Source organism: Alosa alosa, chromosome 1 (assembly GCF_017589495.1).
Source record: "Alosa alosa isolate M-15738 ecotype Scorff River chromosome 1, AALO_Geno_1.1, whole genome shotgun sequence".
Taxonomy (NCBI): Eukaryota; Metazoa; Chordata; class Actinopteri; order Clupeiformes; family Clupeidae; genus Alosa; species Alosa alosa.
In genome coordinates, this window is record NC_063189.1 from 8,640,671 (window position 1) to 8,664,275 (window position 23,605).

Here is a 23,605-nt window from a genome sequence, read left to right on the forward strand (position 1 = left end):
TTTGGTGTTGTCAATTTAAGGATAGGTCACAGGTGCTGTCCCATTCCTGAGCATTTTGAACCTTTACAGCCTCTCAAACTTGATCACTTATCAATAGATGTAATTTAAGTCTTTGAGGACTCAGGGCTTAGACCTTAAGGGATTCAGCAAATCACTGGTTGACACAAACGCTTGTTGTGGATTGTGTGTGATGTGGATTGGTGGATGAGCTGTCAATTTCAATGGTGAACATAATTTGTGGCCATGGGTAAGGTGGCACCTAATTTGCTTGTTAGTGGAAATGAAGGAAGAAGTCAGCACAGGTTGGACACCATTTTTAAAGATGGTGGCACTCCACTTTTGGATGAATTAGCGAGGTTAGCATCGGCCATTTAAACTAATGGGGCCGGAACTTCCTCCCTCTGTCCAGTTCTATATAATGCCTCCGTAATTTGGAACATGCATTCATCAACACAAAATTAGCTTGCAACCATAATGAGGTGCAATCTCAGACAGAGAACAACATGGTTACCTGTTGCCACAACAGTGGTTACTCACCATCTTATCAAAATCTGCAGCAAAGGCCGGGGCAGCACTGTCCGTCTTCAGAGGAGGAAGAAATGAAAGAAGGTTAGTTCCGTATCATAGTCAATAAAATAATACATTTAAAATAAGCATGCGGTTAGTAGGCAAAAGGATTAAAAAATCAAAGCCTTTGATTAATCATTCAGGGAAAGATGTTAGTAAGGAGCATTCTGGCATTAGTAGATACAGTACTAATGTTGTACACTCATCATAAATACATAGTTAGCATTTCTGTCCCAGGTTCAAGCGCATTAGCTTATTATTATACAGTACTGGCAGGGATCAAAATAAAAATTCACCCTGCTTGAGATTACAGACACTATTAATTATATCAACTCATATATGGAGAATGTGCCAGGGTTTCTGACTGAACTATTTCCATACTGTGCCCTTGAGCAGGGACAGAGTATTTGTGAAGCATAGTACACATCTTACTGGCACTCAAGGACATCGAATTAAGATTGGCAAGGAGTTTTGTTTACCTGAGGAAATCCATTAAAAGCATTGTTGGCCACCTAAACCGAATCACAGAGAAACAAATTAGACTTGGGAACTGCTTGAAATATACTACTTAAATTGTATGATTTAAAAAGTGGAGTAGAAATGCAATTTCAGACGTTAGTTACAAAAAATAAAACAACGAGCAAACAAGCAGGCAGAGGAGGGAAGGCCGGGGGTCTGTGGGCTGCCGGTGGGGTCCGGTGGGGTCCAGAGAGGGGGGGTTCGTAGTGGGTGAGGTGCAGGGAGGGGTCTGGTGCCTCGTCTGCGGGCAGGGAAAGAAGGGGGGTTCTCTCGCTGAGTTCTACTCTACGCTACGCTACACATGGGGTGAGGAAGTCAGGTACCTCGTCTTTCTCTGTATCTATTTCTTGGTACAACTTTCCGTATCTCCGGTTTGCAACCTCGTCTTCCGACAGATCTGAGTTCTCCGGCTCCCTGGGCACGTGGGCTCTGCCGCCCGCCGCCGGCTCGCCCGGACTGGGGAAGGCGGCGAAAAAGTCCTGGGGCTGGCTCCCGCCGACTCCACCACCTGCAGCAGCTCCACCGGCACTGCCGGCGTCAGCTCCCCAGCCTGCCGTGAAGTCGCCCTGGCCGTCGGAGGAGAAGAAGCCGCTGCTGTCGCTCACCTCCTGCCAGGAGCCCTTGCTGGAGGAGTCTGCGTCCGCGGTGGTGCCGGGGATGGGGAAGGCGGCCCACTGGGCTGAGTCCTGCCCTTCTCCCCCGCCGCCACCACTGCCGCCGCTGGACTCCCAGCCTCCGGGCCAGCCGCTGCCCTGGTTGGCGGTGTCGGTGGCGAAAGGGTCCGCGGCCCAGCCGCCATCAGCCGTGGCGCCAGTGCTGCCGCCTTGCGCGGAGCTCTCCGCAAACGGGTCGGAGGTGAAACCCACCGGCTCGGCCTCGGCTGGTGCCTGGGAAGCAAACGCGTCGGCGCCCTGGTTAGCAAACAGGTCCTGTTCAACGGCGGCTCCCTGGTTAGCAAACAGGTCCTGTTCAACGGCGGCTCCCTCGTTAGCAAACAGGTCCTGTTCCGCATCGGCGAACGGATCTTTGTCGGAGGTCGCGAACGGGTCTGTCTCGGAGGTCCCGAAAGGGTCCGCGGAGGTGGCGAATGGGTCTTCCCCTGTGCCGAATGGGTCGCTCTCTGTGCCAAAGGGGTCCCCGTCACTTCCGAATGGATCTGAGCCCTGTGCTGGCTCAGTGATGTCGAGGCCTGGCTGTGGTGCTGATTCTGGCGTGTTCTGCTGGACAGGCACCGGCTCTGTGGCGGCTGGTTGGTCCCATTGCACTGCAAACCCCTCACCGGCAAAGCCTACGTCAGCCACTGGGGCCTGCTCTGGGAAGGGGGAGGCTGCGTCGGGCGCACCCCACTCTGCAAAGCCCCCCTGGGTCACGTCGCTGCTGTCGGCACCCTCCCCCTGCTCCGCGCTGGCCGCCAGCTCGTCGTCAGCGCTCACCCAGCCTCCATTGTGGCCTGGCACCTCGTCCAGCTCCTCCGCCGTCTCGTACTCTGAGCCATCGGCGTCCACGTCGCCACGTCCCCACCCGGACTCGTCGCCACCCGCGTCCTCCGCACCCTCCTGGACCGCCTGACCGTACTCGTTGGTGAACATGATCCCCGGCACGGCCACCTCCCCCTCTGCCTCGCCTACCGCTCCCTCGGCCGCCTGCTGCCCCTCGGCCCACCCCCACCCCGCCTGCTCTGGGGCCCAGCCCGCCCCGGCTCCCTCAGGCCCCTGCCCCTGCTCCTGCTGCAGCTGGGCGTCACTGGGGTCACGCTCTGGGTTGGGCTCGGGAGTTTGCTCGCTCAGGCCCTGGACGCTAACCTCGTCTCCTCCGGCGGTCTCCGCCGCTGCTGCGGGGGGCTGCGTCGCCTCCGTGGCCCCCCAGCCGCTCGCCGGGGGCCACCCTCCGTCGGACGCAGGGGCGGCGGCTGCACCGTCTGCGCCGGCAAAGGGATCAGCCGCTGCGCCGCCGAAGGGATCAGCCGCTGCACCGCCGAAGGGATCAGCGCCTTCCGTCCCGGCGGCGGACGCTCCAAAGTCGGCGGCGAAGTTGGCGCTCCAGTCGGCGGTGAAGCCCGCGCCGCCTCCGAAGCCCGCGGCAGTGTCGGCAGCCTGGTCAGGGAAGGCGGGGAGTGAGGAGTTAGCACTGGCACTAGCCTCGCCCTCGCCCTCGCCCTCCCCTTGGGACGCCGCTCCTTCGGCCCACGACCCCGAGTCCAGCTGCTGCTGGAGCGGGCGGGGAGGAGGAGGGGGAGGTGAGAGGAGGAGGAGTAAACAGAACACAGAGTTTACACAAGAAGACAGGAGACATCCTGTCTCAAATACATCACATTACTTGGAGTACACATATAATACACAGCAGGTAAAGCATATGTTCAGTACATACCACTTAAAGTACATTAAATACATACCGTAATGTTTACCAGACCACTATGGACTGCTACATCAAGTTTAAACACACTGCTATAAATAAGATAGAATCAAACACAAGAACATGAACATTTAATTTGAGGTTCTAATATGGTTTCTTGACACCTCCTGTCAAAGGCTCATGAGAGAGCTCATGATATGGTAACCTTTGCAGCAAAGTGAGGTACTCCTACAGGTTCTACACTGACTGTATGCAACACCAAAGCACTTTTCCTCTGTTGCACGCATAGATAGATAGATAGATAGATAGATACTTTATTGATCCCCAGGGGAAATTCAAGATTCTATTTGTTTATCCAGCACCGGCTTTGGAAATAACAATGTCCACAGACAAGGTAGAGTATGTTGCATGACTTTATGAAAGTATGATATATTGTGAAATCAGAAGCAAGTCAAATTTGTAGTTTATTATGTCTCATTCCATCGAACTACAGATCTGCTACCCGATCTGGCAAACTTGCATAGTGCGGTTACAGCCAATAGAGGGTCGCGAAGTGAATGCAGAAGTTCACCCTGTTACGAGTTGATGAACCACTGAAACGATTTTGGAAACATTATTTTAAGGTACAAAAATCTCTTTATAATGCTTTAAGACTCATTACTGAGTTCAGTTTTGGAAATAGGGCCAAGTGAGTGAGCAAGAATCCACATGGAAATTGGTCATCTCATCGTGTGTGTTCTCAAAGCTGGCATTTGGTGACAGACTGCTTAGTGCAGTACTGTATGTGAGTGTCTGGGGTTTGTTAGGAGGTAACTGCTCAGCAGTCAGTACTCACAGGCTGTGCAGCTGCAGCGTTTCCCTGCAAAAAGAGCACAAACCATCATACGTCAAGCAAAAGCTGACTAAGTCCACTGACCCTCAGCTTTTCACGTGTCCAATACTTCGCATATTTTTAATGACATCTAAGCCTGTGGATTCTCTTACAGGTAATCAGAACAGAAAATAGAAACAGATAAATGTAAACAGGAAGCAGCAATCAGAGGTGGCAGAGAGTTTCTCACCGTCCACATATCCCAGGGTAAGTTCTGAAAGAGAAGATAGACAGAGAGTCATTTGATTTGCTGACTCACTCACTCAATCAATGTGCTCTAAACTCACTTACATTTAGGCCTGTTGGGGGATAAAGCTCTGAAAGCGCATTCATTTGTTCAGCTAACTCAATATGGAAGGTGGAGGAGAGCAGTCTCTTTAGCTATAGCTAACAGCCCTCAGATGCTGCTTGGAGATAAAGTGCTTAAGAAGAGGCCGGCGAGGTTCGGACCTGAGATGTGGATTGTCCGGCGGGAGTAGTGGGGAACGCATCAAAGTCGAGGTCCAGTAGAGACTCGCCAGGTCTTTCGTTAGGCTGCCGGACACACAGAAAACATCCCTCAATGAGCAGTGACTCATAGAAGGTGCATGAGGCCAAACAACACAGCACAACACCGAAGTAGGGTCCATCAAAGTGTTTAACAGTACATCTATGGGAATCCATTTACTGTACTCTACTTAAGGTCAGACAACTCGTTGAACCGTGGACTAATAGTGCATCAAAAATGAATACCAACAAGGCTGCATTTTCTTGTATTTTTAGCTGAGGACTTTTGGAGCCCTACCTTCAGGGGTCATTTGGGTTGGTTAAAAAAACCATCTCAAATAGCATTAACACTGCTTTTGTCTCCAGTCATACTTGGTCCACATGTCACAGCGGTTGTGTCCAGATATGTTCATATAAAGTGGATTATGAATGGCTGTGTGGGATCTGACCTGGGTGCAGGGTGCAGGTACAGGGAAGGCGCTGTCAAACAGGTCAATAATCTGCTCCTGCTGAATCTCCTTGGTGGGGGTGGGGGTGGGAGTGACCATTGGCGGGGGCCGCACTGGAGGTCCTTTCTTGAGCTGGAGAACAGGCATTGTATATGGTCACACACAAAGCACATATGCACACACATATTCTTACATACATCTGAATTCTTTATTTGAATCCGCCAATCACATTTCTTACAGAGAGGATTCAAACATTTTCAGAGGTGAAATACAGCTCTGACATTCATGGGTACAGAAAACATTGCCTATGCGGCACAGCAAGGCTGCCTATTACAGCTGATACAGAACAGAATTTTGCCAGCTGTTTGGATTTTCTCTGGATAACCCTCCCAGTCGTAGCTCACTGAGTTTGTGAACATGCCCCAGGCTGCAACATATCAATACTACCAACTTACATGCATAGCCTAGGTCACTAATCTTTGCCAGAATGTGCTGGTCATTTTATCATAAAAGCCTATGTCCATATACAGTACACACACAAACACACACACACACACACACACACACACACACACACACACACACATTTCACACACACATTTCACACAGACACCAACAAAGACTACACAGGCTGTCAGATACTGAGGAATATAACATCTGTCAGGCATTTGGGATCAACTTCAGCAAATACTGGAGACGTAAATACAAAAGCTGGAGGACACTTGGAGTGGGGGTTGTCATACTGGTAATCTGGACATGCTACAGGGTAGACACTATACACTGGCCACTAGACAAGTACTTACATCTTCACTCTGTCCCATGGAGACGAAAACAAAGCAATTGTGGATCAACATCAGATGCACTTTATTACAATTTTATTCTAAATGTTGAGACAGTTCTATTTCCACAATAATATATTCACACTTTGATGTTCAAAAAACCATAACATCACCTAATCTCAACCAAATGTTGGCGTAATTCTGTAGTCTGATTTTCATGACACAATACTGTATGTGTAGGTGTAGTTTGGAAAGGATTTTTGTGTCTGTGTTTATATTTGCCAATGTGATTAGCTATGTGAGAGCGGAGGAACACGAAACAAAGGAAAACCGAGAGAACATGTATGTTTGTGGGGAAGATAGACAAGAGGGGAAAAAAACTATAAAGATGTTTTATTTTTGTAGGCCTGGGGTAGAGAGGCAAGTCTGTGAGGAAGAGAAGAGATCCGGGCGTGCTGTGTGAGTGCGATGCGCTGAGAGCTCGGCGCTGTACCTGTGAGGGGGACTTGGGTCTGGGTGGGCCAGGGGAGGTGGGCCTCAGCATGTGGTTGGGGCTGGCGTCTGGACTCTCTGGGGGAGAGTCGTCCGGAGGGCTCGGGGTCCGCGCCAGCCGCAGTGGACCCGAGTCACTGCAGCACATCGGCACCAATGGCCAAGCATTAACCCTCTGTCTCACACACCATACTCTTCTGGCATAAATGCGGTCATGAATGCAAACTTGTGCAGATGTAATGTGCAATGTGTGCAGTGCAAAAAGTATCTAAAGGAAAGGTCATCTACGGGAGCTAAATCAATGTCAATCAGGTTCTCTCTACTTGCCGTGTTGCCTTGGTAAAGCTATAAACATACTATTGGAGATGTAATTCACACAGGCAGACTGAGTGTTACTACTGAGTGTTACTACTGTCTGAGCTTCTCCATGTCACTTACCGCATAAATCTGTCACATAGGCATTGAAGCAATATGATCAAGTATGTTAAAGTCATTTTAGAACTAGGTAAATGTATACAAGAACACTTTAGCTGTAAAGAAATAAAAAAACAGATGTCCTGAAGTATTTTTAGCCAATCATTTCAGAACAAATACCAAACAGTGTTTACCTGGGAGCTCCCTGGATTGTGAACATCTTGTCAGAATGTTGCTCAGCCAGTCTATTCATCACCTCATATAGCTTGTGACATAGCTGTGAAAGATAGAAAGAAAGAAAAATAAGACTAAAGTAGGAAACATCCAAAGTGGTGACATAACACACTGACTTGCAGAGCAGAGCAGAGCAGAGCAGAGCAGAGCAGAGCAGAGCAGAGCAGAGCAGAGCAGAGCAGAGCAGAGCAGAGCAGAGCAGAGCAGAGCAGAGCAGAGCAGAGCAGAGCAGAGCAGAGCAGAGCAGAGCAGAGCAGAGCAGAGCAGAGCAGAGCAGAGCAGAGCAGAGCAGAGCAGAGCAGAGCAGAGCAGAGCAGAGCAGAGCAGAGCAGAGCAGAGCAGAGCAGAGCAGAGCAGAGCAGAGCAGAGCAGAGCAGAGCAGAGCAGAGCAGAGCAGAGCAGAGCAGAGCAGAGCAGAGCAGAGCAGAGCAGAGCAGAGCAGAGCAGAGCAGAGCAGAGCAGAGCAGAGCAGAGCAGAGCAGAGCAGAGCAGAGCAGAGCAGAGCAGAGCAGAGCAGAGCAGAGCAGAGCAGAGCAGAGCAGAGCAGAGCAGAGCAGAGCAGAGCAGAGCAGAGCAGAGCAGAGCAGAGCAGAGCAGAGCAGAGCAGAGCAGAGCAGAGCAGAGCAGAGCAGAGCAGAGCAGAGCAGAGCAGAGCAGAGCAGAGCAGAGCAGAGCAGAGCAGAGCAGAGCAGAGCAGAGCAGAGCAGAGCAGAGCAGAGCAGAGCAGAGCAGAGCAGAGCAGAGCAGAGCAGAGCAGAGCAGAGCAGAGCAGAGCAGAGCAGAGCAGAGCAGAGCAGAGCAGAGCAGAGCAGAGCAGAGCAGAGCAGAGCAGAGCAGAGCAGAGCAGAGCAGAGCAGAGCAGAGCAGAGCAGAGCAGAGCAGAGCAGAGCAGAGCAGAGCAGAGCAGAGCAGAGCAGAGCAGAGCAGAGCAGAGCAGAGCAGAGCAGAGCAGAGCAGAGCAGAGCAGAGCAGAGCAGAGCAGAGCAGAGCAGAGCAGAGCAGAGCAGAGCAGAGCAGAGCAGAGCAGAGCAGAGCAGAGCAGAGCAGAGCAGAGCAGAGCAGAGCAGAGCAGAGCAGAGCAGAGCAGAGCAGAGCAGAGCAGAGCAGGGCAGAGCAGAGCAGAGCAGAGGAGACAAAGGCTGGCTTGTGTGGGAAGTAGAGTGTGTGCAAATGGCACACAGATGTGCCTCCAAGCACAAACACAGAGCCACATGTGCATGTGTGTGTGTGTGTGTGTGTGTGTGTGTCTGGACACACACACACACACACACACACACACACACACACACACACACACACACACACACAACTACACACAATGTCCATGCACACAAAAATAGTGTAATAAAATGTGTCTTTAAAAGGCCTATTTAACTTCATTCCCTATCCTCCCTGCCCTTTCTCTGTTGAGATCCAGGAGGGAGATGGCTGGACTTAAGGCCCAAGTAGAGAGCTGCTCTGTGGGATGAGCAGAGAACCTCTTCAGCAGCCTGTTGTTGTCGGACTTAGCGAGTAAAATGAAATGGTGCCCAGCTGCTGATAGAAATATAAACACCACTCCCAAGTTCTCACTGACAGTCTGCAGCATCCCAGCATTACCATGTGGAATACATCAGTCATCATTCCCCTGCCAGATATAAACACACTCTTACTCTATAACCAAAGTTGATAGGAATGGCCTTACCAGGCCAGGCCCAGTTTTTAAAGCTGAATATCAGTATGGTGCTTTTTAATACAGAACCACAGGGCAAACGAAAAATGAATACCAACTCTTGTCAATTCACCAATGCGTAGCATCAAACCTATCATTATGTTATTACTATATGAATGTAATGCAACATTATAAAGAGGTAATGACTCATTCTGAGGAGCATTCAGCCGTTGCAGATGAATATGAATCACCCAAGACACAGCTGCACCAAGAGCTCTCATATCAGTCAGGCTGCGCACTGGCTACTGTGTAATTTGGCAAATTCAGACCGATTTGGGGTTGTCATGGACACTGGCAGGAAGACAAGGTCAAACAAAAACATGTTCAGTTCGCCACACCTCATCAGCCATTTATACGTCCATTCAACACTCGAATCCACATCTTATTTTTCACTCTTCCCTCCGCTTGATCCCAAACATCCCTTTTTCACTCATCACTCTTTTCTGTGCTCTGCTGACTATCCGTAACTCAAGCCGTGAGTCAAGCTCCGACCCACGAACCTTTCAAAACCTGTCAGAAGAGCTTTTCAGTAAAAAGTCAACAGTAAGAGCAACATACCAAAGATATTTCTCTATGGAACTTGGCCTCCAGGCTGGTGATGCTCTTGAATGTATTCACATAGAATCCAACTCGACTGCAGCGTAGGAAAAAAGACACAAGGATGAGGACCAACATCTGCTTCCTGTCTCTGGGATGAGTGAATGAATACAACAGCTGTTCAATGACAAGTGCTTTGACACTCTCACATTACAGGTCGTAAATGCTTTTCACAAGACAATCATGAACCACAGTGCAGAAACAGAGAGAGAAACTGTGAAATAAACAACATTTCAAATCTAAATACTGATAATAATGATAATTAAATGTTAAAAATAAAATGGGGAGTCCTGTACCTGACTACATGTAATTGCATAAAATTACACCTTGTACTAATTGTGCATGAATGGCGTTTCCTAACAGCTGGGCTTGTTTGGGGCTACCTCAGCAGCAGCATATTGAACATGATGGTCCCGTGAGGATGACTGTAAGGGAATGCCAAGCAGGCGTGGACGCAGGAGGATAGAAATAAACTGCATCCGCCCCTCTTCTCTTCTCCCAGCTGAGCTGAGCTGGCCTGCAGGGCCCTGCACTAAGAGCGGGCATCCCATTGGACACATTACGCAATCAGCACCCTGCTGTTCCTCTGCCCAGGCAAGCCGGCCGGCCGACGGGGCAGCCAGGCGGGCAGATGGGCAGCCGGGCACATTGCACACAGCGCACTGGCACGGCGTGAGCTGCATGGCAGGGGTGCTGTCGCGTGCGCTCTGCCTCAGGTGCTGACCGCAGCACTAGGGCCTTTTCCACACTTGCAGCGTCCACCTAGGAACAGCAGCTAACATGGGTGCTGCCGACAGGCCGACGTCAGGGGAATGGAGCACTCTCTCCAAGGCCATCTCTCTTTCCTTTTTTCTCTCTCACTCTCCATAGATGTGTGTGTGTGTGTGTGTGTGTGTGTGTGTGTGTGTGTGTGTGTGTGTGTGTGTGTGTGTGTGTGTGTGTGTGTGAGATATATATATATCAGTTTTTGATTGAACGAGTGAGTCAGAAAGAGAGAGAGAGAGAGAGAGATAAAAGCATTACATATTATTTATCTACGGCCAAATGAGTTTATTGAGTACTAAAACTCTATAATGGAAAAGCAGCCTTGAGGGCACCCTTCATTTCCATTTACAAATAATAGTTTGACCAAGCATTGGTGTGGCACTGAAAAGGCTGTCCAGCCAGTGTCCTTTTTTAGGCCTAATGAATTATGAAGCAAGTCCAACACGGAGGCAGTAGTATCGCTTACCTGTCCCACAGAGTTGGGAGCTCATCTTGCAAGCCGACATTGAGATCATCGAACACCTTCTGTGCCTTTTTTAAGTCTTCCTCTGCCTGAATGACGAGATAAAGAAAATCCAAATATATCTTTACATGGATGGCCTTTATACCAATTCAAACACTGTGCATCTTAACACACTAAAGGCAATTTCTTAGTGTGTGGTAAACAATGCCACTACACATAATGACACAGGCCGTTACAAAATGGGTCCTTCAGTTTTCAAGAGACTTATTTATTTCAAGTGTATTTCTTCATAATGGAAATGCATACAGATGCATCAGTAATCCTGTGACTTGTGAGGGCATGCCATTAAAGTGTTCACAGCACATTTACAGCTTCTCTGTGCACAGGGACACAGCCTGACGGTAAACACTGGAACATGGGTGCTCAGCTCCAAAACCCCAAATCCCTCTTAAGGTGCGAGTTTGAAAAGAGTGTTCATACCTTCATGGTCTTCCTCTCACTTCTCATATTGGATGCTTGCAAGGTTTCAAGATGGTGCCTTGCGCTGTCGTAGTCGATCAGTTTTCTAGCTCTCTTTGATACACGGGTCTGTAGAAGAAAATGCACTGTGTTCATTTACATCTTATTTCATCATCTTATTGCAATTACATCAATCAAATTAGTTGTTCCCACTGTTGCTTTAGATTATGCTTGGATAATTATTAACATTTACATTTACTTTCACCAGTAGTATTACCAATGTCATTTCTATATTAAAAAAAAATTTGTATGTGTAATGGCATAGATATGTATGTCTCAGATGGACTAATCTGGGCAACCCTGTGAAACAGCACCTTAAGATCTGGAAACTGTACAAGGTAGTTCTCCAGTGCATTGACTGTGGAGTCCACCAATCTCTCATGAAAATCCTCCCACAATTCATCACAGTTCTGCAAAAGACAATGGCAGAGATATGCAGAGCATCATTTTCATGAAGACAATCACATTTTGATTGCGACTTTTTTAATTTCATTTCATTTTTTCAATCAACACCCCTCTGCGCTAACACCGTCATTCTATACTGCAACTGTGCTGTTCTTTATTTCCACTTAACAAGCCAATTATTCTGCTTCTCACACTATGTCTCCAATGGGTACATCACTCATAGAAAAAAATTAATTGCAAATTGACATTTAAATATGTTCTGCTCGCCTCCGGAACATGGTTTTGGTGTATAAATGAAGCTCTGACATGAACGGAAGTTCTCAGTGGTCATTAAAGGAACAGAAAAGCATGAGTCAAAATATTGTTAGAGCAATAAAAACAAGCTGAAAAGCGGTTGGTCTTTTAATGATGACCTTCACTGCCCACATGCGTGGGTTCGTGTCTCCCTTTACCCTAACACAGCAAATAATAAGCATGCAATCATGTCAAACCAGAGTGTCTATTGTTTGTAATTACATGGAAATGTAGATGGAATTGTATTGCCTAAGAAGGAAAAACTGTGAGGGCTATCTGGGCTATTTGTGGAAGTAAAATGCTACTCAGTCAAATCTCAATGACAAAGTCAAGGATATTCCACTATCCTTTGTTCCATCTCCCTCACAATCACCGGTACATTAAAGATCACAACAGTGCTCTACTGGCTAACATTGTTCGCCAATGATTTCCTGGAGTGAGATGCCTCCCTGTTTTTTTTACCACTGAGTAACCCTCAGGAGATTTCTTTGTCAGGGAGAGAGGGGAGCTTGGCATTGGCCCACTACTATGACAGCACTCTGCTCTGGCTCACACTGTAAATTATACTAAAAACACAGATGTTTTATTCCCCCTGGGACAAGGGCCTTGCATTACTGGAACACCTGAGTTATTTTCAACTCACAGACACAACAGATGAGTCAGACCTTGGGCTCCCCATACTGAATGAGCTGTCTAACACAGCAGCACCTTGAAACCCTGTGCGGAGTGTCAAACTGCTAGAGGATAGGACAACATCACTGACAAGATAATGACTATCTGTCACTTGTTTGCTTTTGAGGTACTCTAGACAATTCTTTTTTTTTTTTGACACTAATGCTGCGTTCATAACACGTTGGAAATTCAGAGATCCCGATCTCTGACTTGGGGGAAAAATGACTTGAGCACAAGGTTGGGTCGGATTTACACACAGGGACTTGTGCTAGTTTAAAATGCATGCAAAAATTCCCAACAGCTCAGTAGACACTGATAGATGAAAAGCTAATAAACATGCTAACAAGAGTATTTTAGCAATATTGTTAGTAATACTGATGTTGTGCTGTGAGAGCTTTCTTAATTACATTTCTGCAGGATCTCCAACCTGGACCACAGAACTTCATAGTGCATAGCCTGAATGGCAAGTGGGAACAACAGAAGATGTGTATATCTGTCCTAGATCATATCAACTTGAATTTGAGGATGATACCAAAATAAATTACCTTTAAAACAATAGTACCTCAAGAAGTGCTATACCATTTTGTGCTATTGCTTTAAGGTGCCTTGAAAATGGATCTTTCAAACTCTACCAGTTTTACAACCTTATAAAGGAAGAACTTTCTTATGATTGCATAAATGTTCATCATAAAAATAACACTTGACAGAGGAATGTGCCATGGTTCTGTGTCCTCCCTACCTTCCCAATGGTCATGACATCATCCTTCCCATGCCAGTCTGGCTCATAGACTTCATGGAGAGACTCTGTCAGATTCATGGAGGCCTGTTGCATACCTATTGGACATACAGTAATACACACACACACACACACACACACACACACAGTTATATATGATATAATATAATAGTTTGACAATTATAATATGTGCATACTGTACATGCATGTCTGTGTGTGTCCATGCATGTGTGGGTGTGTGTACTGTATGTGTGTGCTTACAAGTACATATGTCTGTCTGTCTGTCTGCCTTTCTCTGTACATACTGCACGTGTGAATGTACTGTATTTGTCTTCTGATGACTCACCTTTTACAGCTGCCAGATAAGCCCTCAACTCCCTCTGCAACCGGGAGCCCTCAGACTGTAGGATTAACAAAGAAAAGCTCAGAGAAATCACCCATACACTCACACACACACACATGCACACACCACACACTCACACACATACATGCACACTCACATACATCTGCACACAAGTACACAGAACATACACTATACACACACACATTAACCCACTCAAATATACACACGTGAATGCACACACACACGCAAACCCACACACATACTCACAACACGCAAACCCACACACATACTCACAACACGCAAACCCACACACATACTCACAACACGCACAGCTACTCACAACACGCACAGCTACTCACATGCACAGACATGGACACCCGTGCACAAAAAGCACAGCCACATACCCAGTTATAAACACACACACACACACACACACACACACACACACACACACACACACACACACACACACACACACATATACACACACACATACACACTTTTACTCACACACACACACACACACACACACACACACACACACACACACACACACACACACACACACACACACACACACACACATATACACACACACCTACACAGACACACACACACACACACACACACACACACATACACACACACCTACACACACACACACACACACACACACACACACACACACACACACACACACACACACACACACACACACACACACTTACTCACACACACACACACACACACACACACACACACACACACACACACACACACACACACACACACACACACACACACACACACACACACACACACACACATATACACACACACCTACACAGACACACACACACACACACACACACACACACATACACACACACACCTACACAGACACACACACAGACACACACACACACACACACACACACACACACACACACACACACACACACACACACACACACACATACACACACACACACACACACACACACACACACACACACACACACACACACACACACACACACATGGACACAGACACACACACACACACAGACACACACACACACACACACACAATACACATCAATAATACACACACACAGACACAATACACACACATGGACATCATCATCATCAATAATAATCCCCTTCACATGCATGCAGACACTAATCACACATGTGCGCAGTCCCCCACCCAGATGTTGAGCACACATCTACAGTCTGAACTAATTCGTAGATTCACACTCATTTCCTGACTGAAACCAAAGCTCTCCACTTCAACTCATAACCACTGTCTATAAATTCCCAAACATACATGTTTCAGCAATAATTTAGCCCCTATTGCATGGTCAAACACAAACACAAGTGCATCCGTGTCCACTCAACACCATCTGTCATCTGTGTTGAGATAATTGTATCAGACCAGGGCATGGTGCTGCTGTCCATGGTGCTGAAACAGTAGCTTTGCCTTGAGAGATTCTGATCTGTGCCTTGTTTACAAATCATAAGCTTGACCCGCAAGCTCATGCATATTCTGCATGCAGTTTCATTGACTGAATGGCTCTCATGAGTACACCAAGGGAGCAAGGTGTGCTGACGAACCTTGTGCTCCTCGGCCTGTACATAATGAGCTCGGCTGAGCCTGGTGACATCGTTGTGTACCAGCGTACATGGGCTCAATTAGATTTGGATGAGATTTGAGTAGTTTGCTTAGCAAACAGGTCTTCACCAACTGTTAGCACAACTGCAAAGTCTGTGTTTGTCCCTTGCATGTGTTGGTCATGTGTTTTTTTCTGACCATGATGTGAATTGGGAATGAAGTCAATGTGTATTCCAGATTCCAGAGCAGAGCAGGCGTGGGCTCAATACTCTTTATGGGGAGTCATTAGAATACAGGCAGAAGCCTTATACGTAGGCTTGACACATGTGGGAAGCACACTGCTGGCTCACATGGGGAACTCCCAACACTGACAGACCCTGAGTCAGCATATTCCCTCACTCGTCTGGTTCAGTCTGCTTTCAGATTGCTTGGCAGCGGCCATGAATCGCACAGCGTCTGTGGCTAATGTGAACAATAAACTGTGGACCACTCACAGGCAACCGCTTGAAGAAAAAAGAAAATGCTGGCTCAGATCAAGGACACAGTGCAATGCATCTCTGGGACTCGAGCAGCAGAAGAAGAAAGAGGAAATGGAGAGAATAAAGAGGAGAGGGGGAAGATATGAGAAAAGAAGAGAAGAGAAGAGAAGAGAGGATATGAGAGGAGAAGAGAAGAGAAGAGAAGAGAAGAGAAGAGAAGAAGAAGAGAGAGAAGAGAAGAGAAGAGAAGAGAAGAGGAGAGAGGATATGAGAAGAGAAGAAGAGAAGAGAAGAGAAGAGAAGAGAGGATATGAGAAGAGAAGAAGAGAAGAGAAGAGAAGAGAAGAGAGGATATGAGAAGAGAAGAAGAGAAGAGAAGAGAGGATATGAGAGGAGGAGAAGAGAAGAGAAGAGAAGAGAAGAGAAGAGAAGAGAAGAGAAGAAGAGAAGAGAAGAGAAGAGAAGAGAGGATATGAGAAGAGAAGAGAAGAGAAGAGAGAAGAGAAGAAGAGAAGAGAAGAGAAGAGAAGAGAAGAGGAGAAGAAGAACGGAGGAGCAGGAGGCTGTTCCTGTGCATGTCCAGGCACCCTGGGGCATGAGGCACTTTAATCAGGATTAGAGGGGGCAGGTGCAAAGGTGGGATTAGGCAGCACTGTTTCCTCCAGGAAAATTACAGCACTTCAAGAACTTTCTCTGCTCTCCATGCACATCAATCTCTACTTTTCTGAAAGGTCCTAAATGAACCATTAAACAGCTGTTTAAAATGCACCAAGTCAGGAACACATTCAAGACATACCAGCTTCTTCACAGTTGGCTACACACCTGCACCTGGCTGCACTTGTGCTTTTAAAACGTATTGAATGTGCTTGTCTTCACTGGCTTGCCATGTTTGCTCCTTGTACAATAGGATAGAGGCAGCATTTCAAAATGAGTGCTCTCCTCAAGTTTGCATCTGTGAATGTCGTCCTGGTGCTAACCATATCACCCGGAGAGAAGAAATACTCTTTACTGATTGGCTGGTGGGTTGGCTATTAATTCTGAATAATGGGACACCTATGAAGCAGATCTGGTAAAAAAAAAGTTTACACGTAATCACCGTTCCATATCAATGCTCATGAATTGTTACTATAAAAACCATAGTAGGATGACTGTTGAGCCTGGAAGCAGGCTTCGCAACAATAGAATCAACTGTAAACAAGCTAACTGTCCATGCTTTCGCTGTTATAGGGCAAAAGAAAGTTGTACAACAAACTGAACGGTCTGCTTCTTTTTAAACGGAACCACTTGTTTCCTTTGCGTGCTATAAAGGCATGACTATTGCCTATAGTGCTATAAAGGCATGACTATTGCCTATAGTGCTATAAAGGCACTATTGCTTATAGTGGCAACCGGGTGATAAGCAGGATAACGGCCTTCGAGGTGTCCTGTTATACGGAATTAATGGACTTGGGCGGAGGCAACTCCGCTGCGTGTCGGGGAGTTCTTTGCCTCTCACTCTCGTCCATTAATTCCATATAACAGAACACCTCGGCGGCCATATCCATTACATTACATGCATTGTTGTTAAGACACAAGTTTGCATTCGTTCTGATTCAGATGCAGTCAGTGCTTCTTGAATGGGTATAATCTATTTGGTGAGATAACATGAGCCATAGCATTCACTGAACAGCCTCAGACAGCACTGTTTTCTGCCTGGCCTTATCACAAAACCTGAAGTTACAGCAGGCTATGCTTACAGCATTATAGGTGTATATAGTTCTATTTTGAGGACTTGCACAAGGTGAAGCAGAATATGTGTGCATGTACAGAGAAGACACAATCTAGGGCCATGTGTTTGTATTGTATAACTGTCACTTGATTACTACAATATGAGTTGAAGTAGTCTTACCTCCTGTCTCTTGAAGTTTTGAACAGTCTGCTCGAACTGCTCATCTTTTGTCTCATCAGCCTTCCCCAACTTCTGCAGCACCTGAAATAAGACAAATATCACAGGTGAGTGGTGGCAGGGAAGGTGGGTATGCTGAACCTCTCAGTCAATGCTGCAGCCTTCACAAAAATCCCCTACGAAACACCCTTTTAGACTTGAATGATGGGTTGCACTTTAGATGTCTAGGAAAAGTGATATATGATTTGGAGGGAAATGTGATATGAGGGAAATGACACACATCTTTCATGTACAAAAACAAAGCAAGCCAAGAGGATGAATAACAAAATGGGGAGGACAAATCCTCTTAAGGGGTCTTCTTTAAAAGCAGATAAACACACAGCCAATCCCACTCAAGAACAATGAGGCGTCCCGCGTCCCCAGACTGCTATGAACCAGTCTATAATGAGGTCACTGGCCACTAATACAATGATACAATCATTGAAACTGAGCACTATATAAAGCTCTAGCAGTTTAGACAGTACAACATCTTACTCAAAACACTGTGTAACACAGCCCTGCTTAGACATATCATACACAATAACAGTGGGAAGGCCTAGATCCTGAGTGAAGCTGCATTAAAGCCCATGAGCTTAGAGCCAACCAATCATGCTACATGTCTGATGATGTCATATCCCTCTACTCCTGTGTGAGCGAGGCACAGCATAGAACCTAAGAAGCAGCCAGTGAAAGAAAGATAGAGAGAGAATGTGTGTGTGTGTGTAAGTAAGCCTGTCAGTGGTGAGTGGAGGATGTGTGTAATGTGTGGGGGAGAGAGAGAGAGAGACCAACAGAGAAAGAGAGAGAAGCAGAGATTGTAGTCTAGCACATATCAGCCCATAGCCAAAATGATGACACATCACTCGCATCACATCACATGACTTGCCCACTTTCCTGCCAAGAGTAGGCACGTGAAAATGGCTGATCATAACCACGTACTACAAGACCTTTGGCTGAGATGGCAGGGGTTCCCTAGTCATTACAGCTGCCATTACTGACATGTCCCTAGTGAAAGCACATTGATTAAAAATGTCTGGATTAAAAATGACCTGGCTGAATCTCGCATACTGTGGATGGTTGCTGATGTACTCAATACATCAGGACAAACGTCTGATCCTAAAGGTTTTGGTCTAACATGGTTATAAGCAGAGGCTGAAACACAGCGAAAGCATCTCTCAATAGGCATACCTGTGCAGCTAGTAACAAGTAGCTAAGCTAACTCGCCAGATTCACATTATTGCCCAAAAGTGCCAGCAGAAAAAATCCATGGTGTTAAGTGGCACAGTATCACAGTGTTAAACACCAACAGCACTTTTAATCCTGAATACTTCGATCAGGCAATTATCACTCTAAAGAATAATGGTGCCAAGATTGGTTCTTCAGATGATGCCATCGAAGAGTCTTTTGTATTGCTTTAATGAACACTCAAAGCAATAGTTATTTGAAAAAACATTTAAGAAAAGGTATGAAAATAATATTTCTGAAGAACCTTTCACTTGATGTAAAGGTTATGCACAAAGCCATGGTTCTTTGTAGAACCATATAATAAAGAAAAAAACTACATAGGCTAAGCATCTTTGTTTTTTAGAGAGACATTTACCAGTGCCACATCAGCTGGCCATATTAAGTCAGTTATTGATAAGCTGATAGACTGCTCAATTCATGCTTAATAAGATCTGTGTAACATAGGAAGGCTTTTTGCACACCTCCTATGTTGGGCAGGTGCGTTGGATATGACCAAAGGTTGCAGATCAGGAGCTTAGAAAGAAATACTATATTTTCTAAATAAATAATTGCTTGCGAAATTGTCAGTGTGCAGGATTCTTTCTAAGCTCCTACTAGATCTGTGTAAAACAGAAAACAGTGGCTGGCTACACATTTTCACATCAAAGGGTTAGAATTAGATCCGTAAAAAACAACTGGCATGCTCTGGAGAGAGATAAATTACATTATTGCAGCCCATACTATTTTTTATCTTTTAGATGATATAAAAAGATGTTAGACCAACTATAAATGATATAACAGGTCTGGTTTGCATGATTGCTGGTTTGGTGGCATAACAATGAGTGTAGCAGCTTCCATCAGGTACACTTTACTTCATTCTGACATTTTGCAAGTTCGCCTAGTTGACTGATTGAAATTAGAGCTTCCCATTTTGGCAATGTCTGCTATTGTAGGTGTTACTATTAACGACTATCGAGCATTTTAAAAGGCTGCAGGGGTAAAACTGACACCCCTGGTAACACTGAACCTAGGTCTAATCTTACACGGTCTTGCGGGCGACAGCCAAGTCTGAATGGCACCATTAGGATAATAATGCCATGCTTATTCATTTTTATCAGACTTTGAAGCAGTACCAGGACTTGAACATCGAACATCTGGTTCCTGTGTGTAACGTCACTGCTGTCTCCCAATATAAACAGTAACATTACGCTCTAACCAGCATGCCAGTGGGTACAAGAAGGCCCAGGCAAATCTGCAACTCTGGCCAACACAGACTAGCAGAGAAAGCATGGCTTATACAGTACTGTATGTTGTTGTTTCTCACCATTTATGAGGTCAGCACGCTGTGGTGGAATATTACCCTTCGCCTGATCTGGACTGCTATGAATTGAGCCATCAGCAGTGCTCGTATATTAACCTTCTAAATGGCCCAATCTAATAAGATATGGACAATGACATTGGTTTGGCATTGTGTAGCATTTAGGCCTAGGCACAAGTTTGGACATGCAATCCAGCCCAAGCAACCATTCCATGCAATATTAATGTGTCTTGGCAATGCAGCCCCCACCCTCCTAAAAAAAAGGGAAAATTAAAGAAAGACACCTGAATAAATCTATCCCACCACTCCTACATATACATTTGACATAATAAAAGCCTGTTGTATGTTAAGGATTATGTCCTCTTCAATTCCTTTTTCTAAAGAGGAATTGGTAGAGAAAACGTATACCACTTAGATAGTAGGTCCCTTCCACTCTAAACCTTCAATTATATATGCTGCTCTTCATCTGCATTGAAAAACACTGTCCGCCTATATGCCTACCAGGGGCTGAATGATTCAATTGCCTAATGTCCTGACACTGATGGGTCCTATCATCATTCTTGTCCTGTAGATTGTGTTACAAGCCATATCAGCTATAAATACACCACAGGTTGTCATATGGTGATATAGAGTACATCTATATGAGTTTCAAATGTGGTTTTATCACAGAGCACTGAGGCCTAAACTAAAGGATCTTGTTCCAGGTTCCATGTGATCTATCCTGATCCAACAGCTCATGTTGCAGTGACTCTCAACCAGACACAACAACCTACCAATGACTAAGGTCGGTAGACCTGTTTAATGAGCCCACTTTCTGTTTGTCCTACAGTGCTGCGTACATTAAAATAATCAGCTAACAAAATAAAAATTCTGAGGAATATTCTGAAATATTTTCACATATCGTCACCTTCCTAAAATACTGTAATACCATGTCATTTTTGACAACAAAAAAAAACATTATTTTAGGAAGGTGACGATATTATGCCACCCAATACTCAATATCTACTAGGCCTACCAACAGTCACAGTCTGGTGTCACAGCCCCAAAACTACACAAATGAACCGGCGTCCCAGTCTGCAGAGTGTAGGGCTAGGCCTACCAGGTGTTCAAAAACACGCTCATGTCGCAGCAAAAACTGATCTTCACTCTCGCTTCGTTAGACGACTATGCTGTTCGGCAGCTTGGATATTAAAAGAAAAGCAATCCTCTTACCGCCGCTCGAAATGTGTCAAAGAACGCCATGTGCACAGTGTTTACCAATGGGAATGCACTGATGATAAATTTATATTTCAAACAAGCAGTTCTACATAACATTGTCAGCTTTGCTATGTCGTAGAAATATGTAGGCCTACCCAATAATTAGATAAAAACCTGCCAATTTAACTCCTCGAAATGTCTGAATGACAAGGAAAATGTTCGCATGACATGACTGTGCCAACCAAACAACTGAGTTTGTAAGATTTTACACAAATGTTGGAATTCGGAACCAGGAATTAAAACGGTTGTCCTATTTATAGACCGTTTTAAATAGAGGAGATTGTCAGACGTATTATCTCTACAACCGAAGTCGGTTAACTCAGGCGTTTAGCCTATACTCTGACGGATAAGCATAGCGTGGCTCCGATCGGAAGTCCACCCCCACTATAGTTTATACCGCAGAGAGGGCATCCCCCACCTCCCCTTCCACTGACCTTGCAGGGAAATTATTGCTTCAAATAAATTCCTCGCAAAACTGTCAACCCCCCGAGCGAAAGACAGAATAGGAGGACCTGTAAACGTAGAATTACCAACACCACCCGTATCATTTTTCAAGGGTGTTTAACTCGTTAATCGTGTTGTAGCGATATTGGAGCTACAATCTCTTGCATCTCTGCACGCAATAAGAAGCCTAAAGTTAGAACTGACATTACATTGTAACAGCCTATGTGACGGGTTCGCTCCCCCTTGCTTTATGGTAGTTCACATCCCACAGGCGTTTTAAGTGGAAATACTGCCTTGAAGTAGCCTAGGCTACAAGCTACTGTCGCTTCGAAATGGCAGTGGGTAAAATTGCCGCCTGACGCTGAGGTTGCCACCAATAACGCATTTGGCTGTAATTCGTTGTGATTATACAATATCGACGCACATGCCTACAGAAAAAAATACAACAGTGAAATCACACTATATGCGTAGAATGGTAGGGCTATCCGAATGAAGAAAGATATCTGCCTCATCCCTTCACCTAGGCTCCTTTTCCTATCGCCTACAGCATCGAGAAGCCCGAGCATCTTCTGGACAGCTCCTATACGAATAAAGCTCGCAACAGCAAAGGCAACCATGTCCTGGCAAAAAAACACATTGGTATGTGATCGTGCGTAAAACAGCTGTTGTACCATACCTTTTCCTGGGCTCGATTGAGCCGTTTCTGGACGTTTTTGGCGAAAATGCCCGTTTTAATTTCGGCCATGGCTGGTACTGAAACTGAAAGGGACGCTTCAGCACCAACAGATCCGCTCACAGTCGGAGCAGGAGGGGGAGGTACACTTGCTCTTAAAGTCACAGCTCTATGGAATAGGTTAGTAGAATTAGTCTTGAATAGCCATTACCGTTTATTAACGAATTAGTCTATTTGAATAATTTACTTAAGAGCCGGGATATGCATAACTTATCTTTGATGTGATCCGATTTGTATGAGAGAAACTGATTTCTGACAGAATTTCTATGGCTGCGTCAACGTCAAAACACTGATCTTCATCAACATGGATAGCCTGTCACTCTGATGATATTGACATGAAAAAGCCCACACTGTTTTTTACATATCAGTGAGCGCACTCGGTTGAATAGCCTGTGTTCAGGACCTGAAAATAAGCATGCCTCGTTCCAGCATATTTATTCACATTTAGACATATCTATATGTCTCACTTTTCACTTATTAAGCCTATTAACCTATTTTCCACTGTTGATACAGTTCCTTTATCTTCATGGGCACACATAGGACGCTCTCTGCAGTGCTTTGAGTGTGAGTGCTGCAGTTATTAGCACTGTTGAAGGCAGATTGAAATAGTCAGAGGTATTTGTCATTAATCAAATATTTAATCATTTTCAAATATTTTCAGTGGTTGCATAGATACAATAGGCCAAGCCCATATAGTTTCCTGAAATGGCTTTAGGCCTGGCCAGTGTATGGATGTGACACATCTTTTATCAACTTGAATCTAAACACATGTTTTATTTAATCATTGACATTTAATTGTCTATATGATAAAACATGAGTAAAATCAAGCCATGACCATTTTAAGCATTTTACAGTCATTTGAAGCGATAAATAGTGATGGAACAGGCAGCGTGTATAATACGACTCCAGGAAGAGGCAGATACGGCTCTGGGAAGAGGTGACT

The 23,605-nt window shown here is 45.6% G+C and overlaps 1 protein-coding gene across 8 annotated transcripts in view; it reads right to left on the bottom strand.

The window, feature by feature from the left end:
* The window catches only part of amph (amphiphysin), a 32,285-nt gene extending 9,519 nt beyond the window's left edge, over nucleotides 1-22,766 (bottom strand). The window contains exons 1-18 of one of the 8 annotated variants that reach the window (XM_048267987.1): nucleotides 22,606-22,766; nucleotides 17,651-17,731; nucleotides 13,672-13,726; nucleotides 13,329-13,423; nucleotides 11,533-11,628; nucleotides 11,180-11,287; nucleotides 10,703-10,788; nucleotides 9,433-9,508; nucleotides 7,124-7,206; nucleotides 6,517-6,652; nucleotides 6,048-6,056; nucleotides 5,245-5,376; nucleotides 4,760-4,843; nucleotides 4,500-4,523; nucleotides 4,274-4,297; nucleotides 2,889-3,293; nucleotides 1,047-1,079; nucleotides 538-582 (exon numbers count right to left, since the gene is read on the bottom strand). In XM_048267987.1, the coding sequence (XP_048123944.1) occupies nucleotides 538-582; nucleotides 1,047-1,079; nucleotides 2,889-3,293; nucleotides 4,274-4,297; nucleotides 4,500-4,523; nucleotides 4,760-4,843; nucleotides 5,245-5,376; nucleotides 6,048-6,056; nucleotides 6,517-6,652; nucleotides 7,124-7,206; nucleotides 9,433-9,508; nucleotides 10,703-10,788; nucleotides 11,180-11,287; nucleotides 11,533-11,628; nucleotides 13,329-13,423; nucleotides 13,672-13,726; nucleotides 17,651-17,731; nucleotides 22,606-22,674 (1,641 nt within the window). In that variant the 5' untranslated portion in view covers nucleotides 22,675-22,766. The remainder of the gene's footprint in view (nucleotides 1-537; nucleotides 583-1,046; nucleotides 1,080-2,888; nucleotides 3,294-4,273; nucleotides 4,298-4,499; nucleotides 4,524-4,759; nucleotides 4,844-5,244; nucleotides 5,377-6,047; nucleotides 6,057-6,516; nucleotides 6,653-7,123; nucleotides 7,207-9,432; nucleotides 9,509-10,702; nucleotides 10,789-11,179; nucleotides 11,288-11,532; nucleotides 11,629-13,328; nucleotides 13,424-13,671; nucleotides 13,727-17,650; nucleotides 17,732-22,605) is intronic. The other 7 variants (XM_048267727.1, XM_048267813.1, XM_048268316.1 and 4 more) reach the window with 7 other exon arrangements.
* Between the last annotated feature and the right edge of the window lie 839 nt (nucleotides 22,767-23,605).